Source organism: Ovis canadensis, chromosome 2 (assembly GCF_042477335.2).
Source record: "Ovis canadensis isolate MfBH-ARS-UI-01 breed Bighorn chromosome 2, ARS-UI_OviCan_v2, whole genome shotgun sequence".
In the NCBI taxonomy this organism is placed as follows: Eukaryota; Metazoa; Chordata; class Mammalia; order Artiodactyla; family Bovidae; genus Ovis; species Ovis canadensis.
This window is the reverse complement of record NC_091246.1, coordinates 249,971,927-249,986,295: the sequence shown is the minus strand read 5'-3', so window position 1 is coordinate 249,986,295 and position 14,369 is coordinate 249,971,927. Positions and strand designations below refer to the sequence as shown.

The window sequence follows — 14,369 nt, the reverse complement described above, 5'->3', positions numbered from 1 at the left end:
CTGTGGGGGGGGGGGCTGGGGGTGGACCGCGGAAGGGGGCGGGCGAGGTTGGGATGCCGCAGGATGGGAGAAAGGGTGGCGCTTCCTCTGTCTTAAGCCCCTTCTGTATGCCACAGGAGCTGCTCAGCTATGTGGGGAACAGTCCAAGATACTGTCCTTGGTGTCGGGGCTGCGCAGGGTTGATGGAGGAGGGACCCTTCAGAGGGTAGTATCATTGGAACCAGTGACAGCTGACGGGAGGGGAAGGACAGGGCTGCATTGCACCTGCCACTCAAGGACCCTCAAGGAGTGGGTATTGAGATGGCAGACAGTGTCACAGTCAAGGCCACGGTCCTGGCAGGGACGCAGAGCAAGGGGTGGGTGGTGCGTGTGTGACGGAGGGATGGAGACACACAGCTGTGTGCACACACGCATGTGGATGGCCATTCACACTCCGTGAGGCCTGCTCACCTGTCTGCCCTCTTGCCGCACACCCTGCCCCACAGGAGGGGCCTGGCAGGGAGTGTTTGGGGCCCTTGCCGAGCCTGCCCTTTCCCGGCGGGGAGGGGGGCCCACGCTACCTTCCTGCCGGCCTCATTGTTGTGGAGGTTCATGAGGGCCCGGCTGGATGAGGCCCCCTTGCTCCTCTCGCGGACGTCCACGAATGACTGGGAGAAGGCCACCCCATAGGCGATGTTATCCGAGCATCCTGACCACTGGAAGCCTGGGTGGGTGGCAGGGCGGGGGGCACCCGAGACCACGGGTGAGTGAGGGCTTGGCCCAGGCGCCCCACCCATGCACCCCCGGCCACCCACTCACGCCCTCCCCAGCGCCCCTACTCACCCTGCGGGCTGACCCCGTGCACAGTCCGGTCACAGCCGCACTTCTCCAGCTCCCCGCTGCTGCACGCCCGCGTCACCGCAAAAGCCACACCTGCCGAAGAGATGGCGTACACGAAGGCCGCCTCCCGAGTCCCTGTGGGAGGCAGAGGGGGGCAGGGCTGGGTCCCAGCGCTTCTTCCCCGTGGCACCCTCTTTTATAGAGGGGGGTCGATGGGACCCTCCTGGACGATGGCGGCCAGGGAGAGAGACAGCGAGGCAGCGACTCTGTGGAGCCACGGGTTATGCTGAGCTAACACTCTCAGCACACCAACGATCGGACACAGCGACACCCGCCAGGCACTGCCTCACAGTCCTCACACGTGCCGGGCATTTGTCCGCCCCACACCCATCAGTAAGTACAACTGTCATCCCCATTTTCAGAGAGATGAGCCAGCTTGTCCCAGGCCACGCGGCTTGTAGTTGAGTGGCGCCGGTCCAGCTTCAGTGCTCTGAGCTACCCCCAGATCCTGCTCTTACGGCCTCTCCGGGAGATGAGTGATGCTAGCGTCCTTTTGTGAGCGACAGGGCAGGCAGGGAGAGGTGCATTAACGTGCCGAGACTGCAGAAGTCCCGGGGCGGGCCTGTCTGCCTGGCTCTTCTTGCCTCTTCTGAAGTCTCCGAGGGGGTAGTCGCCCTGTCTACTGCCCTAGTCCCTCCTCGCTGAGGCTGGGCCCATTTCTGAGACCACCTTGGTTCCTTAGACCTTTCAGGGTAAATGGCAGTAGCAACGGCCCCACCACTTACCAGGCAGGGCCACTGCCAGTGAGGGGGCGCCCTCTACCTCCGGGGAGCTGACCATTTCACAGGCGGCCCGGTGCGGGTCTGGGCAGGGGAAGTGGGTCCCAGTCGCCCATCAGGAAGTGACAGAACCAGGACCCGAGCTCCGGTCAGTCCGCCTCTGCTCCCTGTCTCTTCCCTTCCGCCCCCTGACTTCTTGGTGGTTCTATTTTGGTGTCTGCCCGGTCTCTCGCCTGAATGGGTGTTTTCATCCTCCTAGGAACTGTGCCTCTGGGGGTGTAGCTGCTGTGTAGGCTCTTTCTGGGGGTGTGGGTGGTGGGAGGGGGTATATTTGTGTGTGTGTGTGTGTCTGTGTGTGTGTAGTGCGTGTGCGCACGGCTGGCTGGGTGTGTGACCGGACGGGCCCTGCACCTCTCCTGGGCCCTGTGAGGGCCTCTGTGTGCCCGTGACTGTCCCTCTGTCTCTTGTTGGAGTGTCCGTGTCCGCAGGAGCGGAGGGGGCAGGCTTTGGCCTCGCGGTTGGCAATTACCTCTGCGACACCCAGGCCTGTGCTCCCGGCTGCCCTCGGGAGCAGTCGCCGTGGTCAGGCGGAAACAATCACCTCCTGTGTGCCCGCGTCTGTGGGCAGGGGTGGGGGGCAGCCCTGGCCCCCGTGGCTCAAGACGCCCTGTTCTCGGTCCGGCCCTCGAGCGAGGGATCCTGCCCGCCGCCCACTCCCCACGGCCTGCCCTCTACCGTGGCCTGGCCACTCTGGGCTGGCGTGAGGGGCTTGGCCAGAGCCGCGGGGGCCGACAGCCTGAGGCAGAATCCTCTCCAAGTTAATCGAGGTTAATAGCAGGATCATGTTGGTTGGTTTTGTGCTGTGGCCGCCCAAAGAGAGACGACTTTGGTTTCTGGTATTCCTGGTATTTCCAGGCCTGAACCAGCACAAATCTTTGCCCCAAAGACCAAGGGGGAAGGGATGGCAGGAGATAGGGTGGAAGGGACCGGCAGGATGGCCCTAGATCCTGGCCGGGCGCGGTCCCGGCTCCTCTGCTTCTCTGGGCCCTCAGGTGGCCCCCAGCCTGCCCCAAGCTCTGGGCCTACCTCCTCCCCTGCGTGCTGGTCGCCTTGGGTGCAGGGCGCCCCGTGAGGTGCTCAAGGAGACCTCCACCTCATCCCCAGCCATCACCCATCTGCCAGAACTTCAGGCCCCCCTGTTGTGGCCTCGGGAGCAAGGGCACTATGGTTCTCTCTGCTTGGGTGGAACGGAAGAGGTTCTGGAATGAAGATAATAGCATGAGCTGAAGCTTAGAGCTCAGTCTGTGTCACGCAGTGTCTGAACACAACATCCCTGTGAAGTAGAGACTTTTACTCCCCATTTTACAGATGAGGAAACTGAGGCACCGAAGGGTGAAGCCAGGAAGCCGGGGAGGCAGAATCAGACTCGGTCAGCCTGGCTCCAGCGTTTCAACCTTGACACAGTCCTGCCCCCTGGAGCCCAGAGTCCCCAGGAATAAACAGCCCATCTCTTCTCACCTCCGTGTATGAAGCCCTGAGCTGTGGGACCTGTCCAGTTCCTTTTATGGGTTCTTTCTGGGGGGATGGTGAGCAGTGCTCAGCACGGGAGCCCCCCCCCACCCCACTGCCCCCGCCCCCAGGGCTGGAGAATGTGACCAAGCCCCTGTGTGCTGAGAGCTGATGGCAGCGGCAGCGGCCTTTTCTGAGCAGCCCTGAGTCCCTGTCCCTTGACTCCAGCTCTGTGGTTCCTCCCAGCTTCTCCCCTGTGTCCCGGCTGGAGGCTTCTCACCAGTGGGACACCGGGCAGAGACCGCTGAGACCCAGAAAAAGGACTGTAGTGCAGCGGTGAGGGCCGCGGAGGGGAGTTCCCCAGCGGCCTGGTAGATGACGGCTCCCTGGTCTGAGGGTTTGCGCATGCCAGCTGCAGGGGGAGGACAGTCCTGGCTTTGTCCTCCTGGGACGGCAGAGCCAGCGAGGGGAAGGCAGAGCACTCGAGAGTGCTAGCAGCTGCTCGCAGCTCCTGCCGTTTCCATAAAGCCATTTGCTCCATTCCACATCCAGCCCCTTTCTTCCTGCTCTTTCCTGTACCTCCTTCCCTGGCTCCAAGGGTCTAAATCCTGAGCGTCCTCTGGGTCCCACCTCACTGTCCTCTTTTCCAAGGTGCGAAGGCTGCCTGCAGCTGGGAAATTCAGAGTCGTCCTCGGGATCCAGGGATAACTACCCTTTCTGAGGGCCTCCCACATGCCAGGGCCTGTCCACGTGCTCATGATGACCTGAGCCACCCAGCTCTCTCCAGCTCTGCTCCTGGAGGGAAAATGAGGCTGGTGGCTCGCCTAGGGTCCCTCAGTCAGCCAGTGGACGAGCAGGAACCGGGGCCTGTGCTGTCCCGAGCACATCACACACACTGTCTCCCCAGATGTTGGAAGGAAGGGCGTTTAAGCAGGAGGGAGTGTTTGGAAGAAAGGCTGAGTTGGGCTGGAAAGGAAACCGTGGGCACGGGGATGCCCTGGGGCACCAGGCAGGTGTCCTGGTGGCACTGGCATTCCGAGCATAGCTCATGTTTCCAAAGCGGGCCCAGCAGGAGTCCTAGGAGGAGGGGCAGGACAGGCTGGCCTCTGAGAGAGTCCTGACCTTGGTCTCTCCCCATCCCTGCCCCTCGCTTGACTGTCCAATTTCCTTTGCTATCTTGTCGGCAAAAGCTGTTAGTTTGTTTTTCTTGAAACCTTCTCCAGGAAGCCTCTTTGGATTTACAACACAACGTAGGACAGGGGAAAGAGTAAAGGCGCTGGAGCTGGACAAAGCTGTGTTGTGCCTTTTTCCAGTTCTAACATGGGGAAGATAACGCTGCCCCAGGAGGCCAGGCCCTGACAGTTCCTCCCACCCTCCATCACGGATTCCCGGGACCCCGGGTCCCCTCCCCGGCTGGCTGTCCACTCTGACTGTTTCGTCTTCTACGTGTCTTGTGTGGCTTGTCTGCAGCCAGACGGGAAGCTCCAGGGGCCACGCTATCCCTCACCTCCTCCCAGTACAGAGCTGGCAGTGACGGGCCTTTCCCAGCTCCCTGGAAATGGAAAGGGTTATCGGGAGGAGCGTGGATGCTCAGCCAGGCAGGCCTGAAGTCTGGTCCTGGCTTGGTCACTTCCTAGACGTGAGATTTCGGTTTCTGTGTCCAAAGAATGGGGCTGACATCGTCCTGACCTCTTCAGGTGGGTCTGGAAATCTACTGACGTCAAACACAGGAAATGTTTAGTCACTGGCCCAGAGTAGGAGCTTGAGACAATAGCTACTGTGAATGTTACTGTTGGGTGAAATTAATGCCATTTTATTCATTCCCTAACAAATATTGGTAGGGCAGCTATACCCTGAGGGCCGCTTGTCTGCATATTGGCCATTGGGCTGAAAGCTTCCTTAGGGTGGAGACACCTCCTCCTTCACCAGAGGGTTACCTGCTGTGAGCCAGGCCCTGTGCCAGCACCAGGGAGGCCCAGAGGAACCTGTCCTCAAGGAACCCCTAGTGTGGAGTATCTCCGGGGTACCCCCTCCCTAGGCCTCCTGTGACTTATCTGATGGCACCAAAGGTTGGCTCGAGAGGCCCCCTTCTCTGGTCCAACGTGATGTCAACATCGAGGACGAAGGTGAGAGCACAGGTGTCAGGGAGTCGCAGCCCAGAGAAGCATCTGCTCCCACCTCCAGCCTGATGCTGCCACCAGGAAGAGGCACTGGGACTTCCCTGGTGGTCCAGTGGCTAAGACTCTGAGCTCCCAATGCAGGGAGCATGGGTTTGACCCCTGGTCAGGGAACTAGATCCCACGTGATGCAGCTAAAACCTAGTACAACCAAAAAAAAAAAAAAAAAAAAGATGCCCTGATGTTCGAACTCGGGGACTAGAAAGACAGCCTGGGCTGAATCTTCACTTGGCTGCGACTCATCACCTGTCCTGACCAGGTGCCAGGCAGGGCCTGACGGGGCCTCAGAGCTCAGGGAGGCCGCTCTCTCGGGACAGGGGTGCGGTGGAGCTCACAGAGCGGGGTGTGAAAAGGCAGGGGGGCCCCAGCATCCTGCACAGAGGGAAGGAGTGGGGAGCCAAGGGGTTGGTGTCTTCCCCACCTTTCCGCATCCTGCTCGGGCTAGCCCCGCTCGGAGACCCCCGCCCATCCTGTTCACGGTGACCCTGAACTTTCACTGGACCGCACGACCTCTCCCTCCCTGCTCAAGCCCTGGTCGTTCGTCATTCCTTCCACAAATGTTTATCAGTTACGTGCGCAGATGCTGCCCCAGGCGCAGGGATCCAGCGGTGACCAGACTGCACAGAGGCCATCCCGCATCTGGCCCTGAGCACCTGCCCTGCCAAGAACCTCCGCCTGCCCCATTCCTGCCACCCCCCGCCCCCTGCCGACTTCACCAAACTCCTGGCATAGTCTCAGTGCAGAGCACATGCCTTGGCCCAGACGTACACACTGTCTTCATGGGTCACCATCTGTCTTGCCTCTGTAGGCCAGGAGCGGAGGGGCTCCACTGCCTGGGGGGTAGCGGGGGTACAGGGTTAGAGCCGTGCTGCCTCCGGCAGCGCTGGCGGTAAGAGAGCTGTCCACAGCCCAGGAGTCATTCAGGGATTTGGAGACATCATCTCTGAATCCTGATGCTGGGACAAGGATTGCCCCCTAGCCACCTAGGGATATGCCGCTGAAGCTTGGACACGGGATGGACTTTGCCTGGGCCTCTGCCTGGATCAGGTCTGGATCTGGGTGGGTTACACCCTCGGCCTGCTGCACCGCTTTTCTCAGCTGTAACGTGGGGATAATACTACATACTTGGAGTTGTCGTGAGGGTGGTTGGACACGAGGCAGTGCCCTCCACAAATGGGGCTACTTTTTTCCTCCAAGAATGGCCTGGCTCCTGGAGGGATCAGTGACCTATTAACTTTCCAGGTCTGAGGTCATGACCCCAGCCAGGCAGCTCTTGAATCTGGGAACCGGCCAAGCCTCCTGACCCTAAAACCTGGGAGTTGTGAGAGAGGCCTGCCCAGGCCAGTTGCTGCCCCAAATCACAGTATCTGGTGATGACGCTATGAGTGAGCGCAGGGGAGGGTCCCACTGGCGGGTGAGGACACTGAGGCTCAGAGGGTGGTCCCTCCCCCAAGGCCACGCTGCCCACGCTCTTTCCCCAGCGTCTCAGTCACCCTGAGAGGGACGAGTCCCTTCTCTTATTCAGTGGGAATAGAGTAAGGCTTTCCCAGGAGGCATTTTACTAGGGAAGAAAATGGAAAATGCAACAGTGAGGAGATGGACGGGTGGGAAGAGCTCAGACTCCTCCAGAACATGACGCCCAGTGTGATGGCTTGGTGTGGCCGCTCGGTGTGACGCCCTGGTGTGGCGGCCCGGTGTGACGGCCCGGTGTGATGGTCTGGTGTGACGCCCTGGTGTGGCGGCCCAGTGTGATGGCCCGGTGTGATGGCCTGGTGTGGCTGCCCGGTGTGATGGCCTGGTGTGGCGGCCGGTGTGATGGCCTGGTGTGATGGCCTGGTGTGGTGGCTGGTGTGATGGCCTGGTGTGGTGGCTGGTGTGATGGCCTGGTGTGGCTGCCCGGTGTGATGGCCTGGTGTGGCGGCCGGTGTGATGGCCTGGTGTGATGGCCTGGTGTGGTGGCTGGTGTGATGGCCTGGTGTGGTGGCTGGTGTGATGGCCTGGTGTGGCTGCCCGGTGTGATGGCCTGGTGTGGCGGCCGGTGTGGCGGCCCAGTGTGATGGCCCGGTGTGATGGCCTGGTGTGGCTACCCGGTGTGATGGCCTGGTGTGGCGGCCGGTGTGATGGCCTGGTGTGATGGCCTGGTGTGGTGGCTGGTGTGATGGCCTGGTGTGGCTGCCTGGTGTGACTGCCCAGTGTGATGGCCCGGTGTGATGGCCTGGTGTGATGGCCTGGTGTGGCGGCCGGTGTGATGGCCTGGTGTGGCTGCCTGGTGTGACTGCCCAGTGTGATGGCCTGGTGTGGCTGCCCGGTGTGATGGCCCGGTGTGATGGCCTGGTGTGGCTGCCCGGTGTGATGGCCCGGTGTGATGGCTCAGTGTGGCCGCCCGGTGTGATGGCCCAGTGTGGCCGCCTGGTGTGATGGCCCAGTGTGGCTGCCCGGTGTGGCTGCCCAGTGTGGCTGCCTGGTGTGATGGCCTGGTGTGATGGCCTGGTGTGGCTGCCCAGTGTGATGGCCTGGTGTGGCCGCCCAGTGAATGCCCACCCTGACTCAGCCCCGAGGAGACTGGATGCTTGACTGAGTCACTTGGACTTTTAATCCCGAGCAGGCTCCAGCCAAACCTGGTCGGAGTCTCGGCGTCTCCCTGAGCTTGCTTGGGAGGGCTGGGCCCCCTCCCTGGTTCCTGGCGCAGACACAGGCAAGGAAAGCACTTCTCAGCAGGGTCCCTCACCAGCTTCAGGCTGCACCGATCTGCGCCTCCCCTCCTCTGCCCCTTGAGTCCGTGCCCTGACTTGCTCTCTGCCATTGGATGGCATCCATCGACTGTATCCTCCATGCCAGGCTCGGCCATGTGCTGGGAAGCCGGTAAATGAGACATCTGTCTTGCCTTGAAAGAGTTCAAGGTTTAGGGATGGAGGTGGGGGTGGGGTGGGGGAGAAAGCCAGCACAGGTCAGTGAGAAAGGTGCACTGGAAGCCACGTGGGCACACAAGGTTGAGACAGAAGTGTGTGTGTGTGTGTGTTAAGGGAGTGAGAGAGAGAGGGAATTTGATGAGTCAAGTGGGTTAAAATGTAAATAGCTGGTGAATCTAGGTAAAGAGGCTACGGCAATTCTTCATAGGAAAAATAGAACTCATACATTCAGAGAACAAATTGGTGGCGCCAGAGGCAGAAGCAGGGGGTGGGTAAAGGGGGCCAAAAAGTGCCAACTTCTAGTTATAAAAACAAATGCATCAGGAGGACGTGCTGTCCGGCGTAGTGACTATAGATAGTAATACTGTACTTCATGTTTAAAAGTGGATAAGAAAGGAGATCTTAGAAGTTTTCGCCACAAGAAAAAAATGTCTACATCTGTGTAGTGATGGATGTTAACTAGACTTTCTGTAGTGATCACTTTGTAATATATACACGTTATTGGTTCATTACATTATACCCTGAAACTAATATAATGCATGTCAATTATTCCTCAGTTTAAAAAAAAAAAGGAAGATGAGAGCTGACTGAATAAACCCGTCATATCCTCTTTTTATAAAGAGTATATGGGGGGACTTCCCTGGTGGTCCAGTGGTTAAGACTTCAGCTTCCAGTGCAGGGGTCATGGGTTCGACCCTTGATCGGAGAGCTAAGATCCCCAACGCCTCAGGGCAGCCCAAGATCCAAACAGAAGCAATATTGTAATAAATTCAGTGAAGACTTAAAAAATGGCCCTAAACAGAAAAAAGTCATTAAAAAAAAGAGTATATGAGAATTCCTTGTACTATTGTTGCAAATTTTCTCTAAGTTCAAAATTATATAAAAAAAACAATTACCAAAAAAGGGGGGGAAAAACCCCAGCATGAACAAAGAGCTCTGGAGCCCCGAGGAACAAAGCAACCCCACTGCCTGCAGGAGCTGAGAAGATTGGAGGAGGGAGAAAGAGAAAGACCGGCGGAGAAAGAGGACTGGGTGTCTGGGTGGAGGAAACAGCACGTGCAAAGGCACGGGGGTATGAGAGCACCTGGCGCGTGAAACCCTGCCCATCTATTCACCAACCCACCTGAAACCCAGAACACCTGTTGTGTGCCAGGGGCTTCCTAGGCCCAGGGTCTGCTGCTGAGCCTAGGATCTGGGCCTCAGCAGACAGACAGACACTCGGGTCCTAGGAGGGCCTCAGCTCCCCGGCTGCACCCTGGGGCTCTGCTTCTTCTACGAAGCAGCAACATTCAGCTGGGCCAAGCACGATCGTGCCTTCTTTGGCCCCTGCCAGCTCTCAGGAGAAAGGCTTCCAAATTTCTATCGCAGTTGGTTTCCAACAACATCTAAATGGTTTGCCGCAAGCCCGGCAGTCCCAGCCTTCCAGGATCACAGGTGCCAAGACAAAGGTTGGCCCAGGATCGCCCTCCTGCTGCCCAGGCACATCACGGGGCCCGTGGACAGTCGGTGGCCCAGAGTGTCAGTTTCACGCTCAGGAAGTAGCAGAAAAAGAGGAAGCTGGTTCACAGCGCGCCCTGGAGGACAGCAGCTTGACCCGGTGCCCTCCTGGGGAGCCTTCCAGTTGCCTGGAGCGTCTTCTATGCCCTGGCCCACCTTCCTCTGGCTTGAAGGCCTTCTCATACTCCTGGTGTCAGCTGAGGGCCTACCTCCTTGGGGAGCTTTCCCTCTGTGCACCTGCCCTGGCTGGGGCAAGCTCCACCCCGGGCTCCCGAGGCTCCTGTGTCCCCTCACCGTGGGTAAGACAGAACAGGACCTGGAGCTGGACCTTGTGGGCTCAAGGCCTGGCTCAGCTGCTTTTAGTTCTGTGGCCGTAAGCAAGTGCCTTGGCCTCTGGGTACTGCAGTTTCTTCATCTGCAAGATGGAAGCCTGTCTCAAGGGGCCAGATGCGTTCGTATCACTGAAGACACTTCAACAGTTGGTCCCTTGCCGGTGCTATGGGTGTGAGGGCCACTGCCCCAGCTGGACTGTCAGTACTGACCTTGGCCGTGAGCCTGGGAGGACAGGATCCAAGTGGTCTTCCCAGGGTCTCAGAGCCAGGCATGGTCAGGTTCCCAATAGGGTTTGTCAAAGGTACGGACAAAGGAGGCAGTCTTGCCTACCGCAGGCGGAGCGCTAAGGTAAGAACGGCATGGGGCTGGAGGTCTGGAGGCCCCGGATCTCATTTCTGATTCTGCTCTTCAACCTCTGAGGAGCTCCAGGCAGCTCCATCCTTTCCCCTGCCCGAGTCTTGGATTCTGACTCTGAAACAGGATGATGACCGCGGGACTGAAGACGCTGCCCCGGGTATTGCGCTACAGTGTCGGTGAAGGAAGGCCCTCCTGCCTCCGACCCCCGCCTCCGCTGCGTCCTGCTCACCCCCGGGCCTCCACCTGCCATCCTGTGATGAGTGATGGACCGGTCAAGCCACTCCCAAGCACATGACTCCCCTTCCTGCCCCCCGAGGAGACGGCACCCGCATGAGCCCCGCCCTCACCTTGCGTCACCACCTTGCCGAAGACGGGCAGCGAGTCGAGCGTGGAGCAGTTCCAGCGCCGGTTCCGAAACTGGTACTGGCACTCCTCAATGGCGAGCTGGGCGCCGCGGCGCACCGAGTCCATCACCTCCAGGTTCCGCTTGCACATCTGCACCTGCCTCTGGATCAGGCCCTTGAGCTTCTCGCAGGTCTCCTCCTCGGAGATGCTTCCCACTGAGGATAGCTTGGCCAGGTACCTGCGAGAGCGGGGTGGGGTGGGGTGGGACGCCAGGCAGAGCGCCTGCCCGCCTCCTTCCACGTCCAGGCGGAGGCCCCCCGCCCTGTCCAGGGCTCTGGGAGCCAGGTGCCCCAGCGATGAGTCCCTGCCTTCTCTCTGGGTCCAGGGACAGCCCTCCTGCCTGGGCGGTGGGGGGCGGAAATGGGGAAGGGCTGTCTTGTATAAGGCCTCCATCTCGGCTGGAGTTAAAGGAAGCCCTAGGAGAGCCACTGACAGCCTCCGTGGGATGCCTCCCCACCTGGGGGCCCCCTGGGCCATGGGCATCTGGGCCCCGATGTTACGCCAGATCTTGTCCCTGCATGTCGAGATGCCCTCTGTCTGGGAGCCTTGGAGCCACTGTCTGGTCTGCTGTGTCTCTTTCCCTCATCCCCAGGCAGGGACCCCTGCAACCTAAGCCCACCTTCTGGCTAACCAACGGCCGCGATCCTCATTGCCAGCCATCTCCCAGACCCCCAGGCAGAGACCAGCATCACAGTGGTGGCACTTAGGACAGTGCGTGCAGTGAGGACTCGGGGCTGGGGACGGCGATGAAGGAGTGTGAGCTTTGAAAACAAAGTGTGCCGGGCTCCCCGCTCAGCCTCTGGACTCTTTACCGCCCGGGAATGAGGCACCAGCACTTGCCCCATCTCACAGGGTTGGAAGGGGATCCCAGGCCAGATAACACGGCTTTCTGTCAAGGCACTCTGCGATCAGGCGCATGTGAGAGGGGGCTTCATTGCATCCATTTCAACAGACAGAGCATGACTGTTTGACTTTGTAATCTTTTGACCACACCACATGGGACGTAGGACCTTAGTTCCCCAACCAGGGATCAAACCCACTTCACCCCCAATCTATGAGTTGACAAATATTGTGCCCATTTCATGGACTCCAACATAAAGGCTAAGAGGGTGACATGCCCAGGGGGATCCAGGTAGCAAGTGACAGAGCCGAGCTTCAGACCCCTCTGACCCCATGGGCCTTTCCCCTGCCTGTCCTCCTCCATAAGGGCCCCAGAGGGCTCTGCCCTGTCTGGTGTCGATGGCTTTGTGATGTGGGCCTGGATGTAAGGGGCCCCGGAGCAAGATATGAGGATGCTCACTGGGGTGGGAGCAGAGCTGGGGAAAGACCCTGTGAGGAAGAAAAGGGGTTTCTCTCTCAAGGGAAGAGTGTGCATTTACTGAACACCTACTACGTGTCAGGTCGTATTTCAAAGCAGGGAGGTGGCCATCGGAGTCACCCAATTTGTAAGGAAGAGCAGCCCTACGTTGCATCTGGGTCTGGATAACCCCGAGGCTTGTGCTCCAAACTCTGCCCCTGAACCTGTCCCCACCCACCCATCCCAGCATCCTTGGCTGAGGCCAGTGCACGTAGTAGGTGCACAAGTAGCAGCCTGATGGTGGAAGGAGAGCTGAGCGGTAACTCTGGAAGGTCTCCTTTTCCTCCCCTGCCTCCCTTTCTGCCTCTTCACTGGGAGGTGCCCCTGCCACCGCTTAGGGCAGGGCTGCCAGGCTCTGCCTCCCAGGTTCTTGGAGATAGAGCAGAGCGCACAGAGTCACAGCCTTCAGGAATGAGACAGCTGGTCTGGTCCAGACCCCTTATCTTACTGGTCAGCTCAGGGAAGGAAAGGGACCTTCCCACCAACTTCCCACAGGAGACTCAGACCCCAGCTCTACCTACCCTCAGCCTCAGCCCCAACCTCACAGATCAGGGGCTCTGAATATAAAGAGAGGAGGTGTCCCGCTGCACCAGACTCTACAGTGAACCAGCCCAGCAACCCAGGCCTCCTTGAGGCAGGAGCAGTGGTTCTCCGGGGTGGAGGTGAAGATGCTGGTGCGTCTCAAAAGGGAAGCTGTACAGATTTCTATCAGAAGAAAGGTAAAGGGGGAAGGTCACTGCTCTGGGACTCAGTTTTCCCACCTGTAATGTGAGGGGGTGACCACCAGTTGTGGCCAAGTCAAGGAACCGTTGTCAGGCCACTACAGAGATCCTGTGTGTGAAAGATGGTCTGAGCCAGGCCTCAGATGATGGGGTGTGAACTTGACATCTGTTTGCCCAGTGAAGGAATGAATAAATGCACGGTACCCAGATAGAAAATCACACCGAAATCCTAGTAAGACAAGGGAGATTTTTATGACCGTGGCAATAAGAATAACTAATTTGAAGGGTGAGTGCCGAAGAATGGATGATTTTGAATTGTGGTGCTGGAGAAGACTCTTGAGAGTCTCTGGGACTGCAAGAAGGTCAAACCAGTCCATCGTAAAGAAAATCAACCCTGAATATTCATTGGAAGGACTGGTGCTGAAGCCAAAGCTCCAATACTTTAGCCACCTGACGCGAAGAGCCGACTCATTGGAAAAGACCCTGATGCTGGAAAAGATTGAAGGCAGGAGGAGAAGGGGCAACAGAGGATGAGATGGTTGGATGGTATCGCTGACTCAATGGACATGAGTTTGAGCAAACTCTGAGAGAGAGTGAAGCACAGGGAAGCCTAAGTTGCTGGGGTCGCAAAGAGACACGACTTAGCGACTAAACAACAACAGCAATGGCCCTTAATCAGTAAAGCCTAACGCTTCACTTACGTGATTGCATTTAATCCTCAGCAAGCCAATGAGCTCCCATTTTACAGAGGTTAAAACTGAGGCACAGATACTTTGCCTTGTGTGCAGTGTCACACAGCAAGCAAGAGGCAGAGCCAGGACTTGCCCCTGGTTTTGCCTGACTTCAAAGCCTTTGGTAGAGACGATATTCTTTTAAGTGGCTCAAGGACTTGAATGTCACCGGTGGGCAGAGGCTGCTGGGAGCTGGGTTCATTGGACCTAAAGACACGGGCCAAGGTGTAGATAGACAGTGGGCTACCTGTGGGTTGTTGAGCTCTCCCCACTGGCAGTATACCATCAGCAGCCAGATTCTTTTTGTCGGGCGTGGGGGCTGGACCAGAGTGATGGTTCTCAAATCTGACTGTGCAGCAAAACATTTGCGGGCTTTGCCGAAAGCACGGGTGTCTGGGCCCCACTCCGGGCGGGGCTTGGTGGGTATGTGGGCTTTGGAACACATTCCCCGCAGCAGCTGTGAAGCCAGGCTGGAGGGGTTTTAGGGGAAGCCCATGGGTGGACCACTGGTGGTGTTCCCTCCCTAGTCCCCCAGGAACCTGATTCTGGCGCCCTCTCTCCTCACGGCTGCACCGGCCCCCTGCTTGCCGGGCCTCCCTGCATCTGGCTTTCCTGTTCCGGGAAGTGGAGGTAATGATTCTGATCCCCAGGCCGTCGGTGCGACGCGGCTGCTGCGTTTTGCCCTCAGCTGATTTTTGGATGCGCCGCGACGCTGAGGCTCTCGCCCTTCCCTGGCAGCTCGGGAGGTGGAGGTGGGTGATCTTGGGGAGAGGC

General features: G+C 58.7%; 1 protein-coding gene across 2 annotated transcripts in view; it reads right to left on the bottom strand.

Annotated features, from left to right (window-relative positions):
- The window catches only part of WNT4 (Wnt family member 4), a 30,056-nt gene that overhangs the window by 2,955 nt on the left and 12,732 nt on the right, over positions 1-14,369 (bottom strand). For both annotated transcript variants that reach the window (XM_069579101.1, XM_069579102.1), the window contains exons 2-4: positions 10,728-10,963; positions 823-954; positions 561-703 (exon numbers count right to left, since the gene is read on the bottom strand). In XM_069579101.1, coding sequence (XP_069435202.1) covers positions 561-703; positions 823-954; positions 10,728-10,963 — 511 coding nt within the window. The remainder of the gene's footprint in view (positions 1-560; positions 704-822; positions 955-10,727; positions 10,964-14,369) is intronic.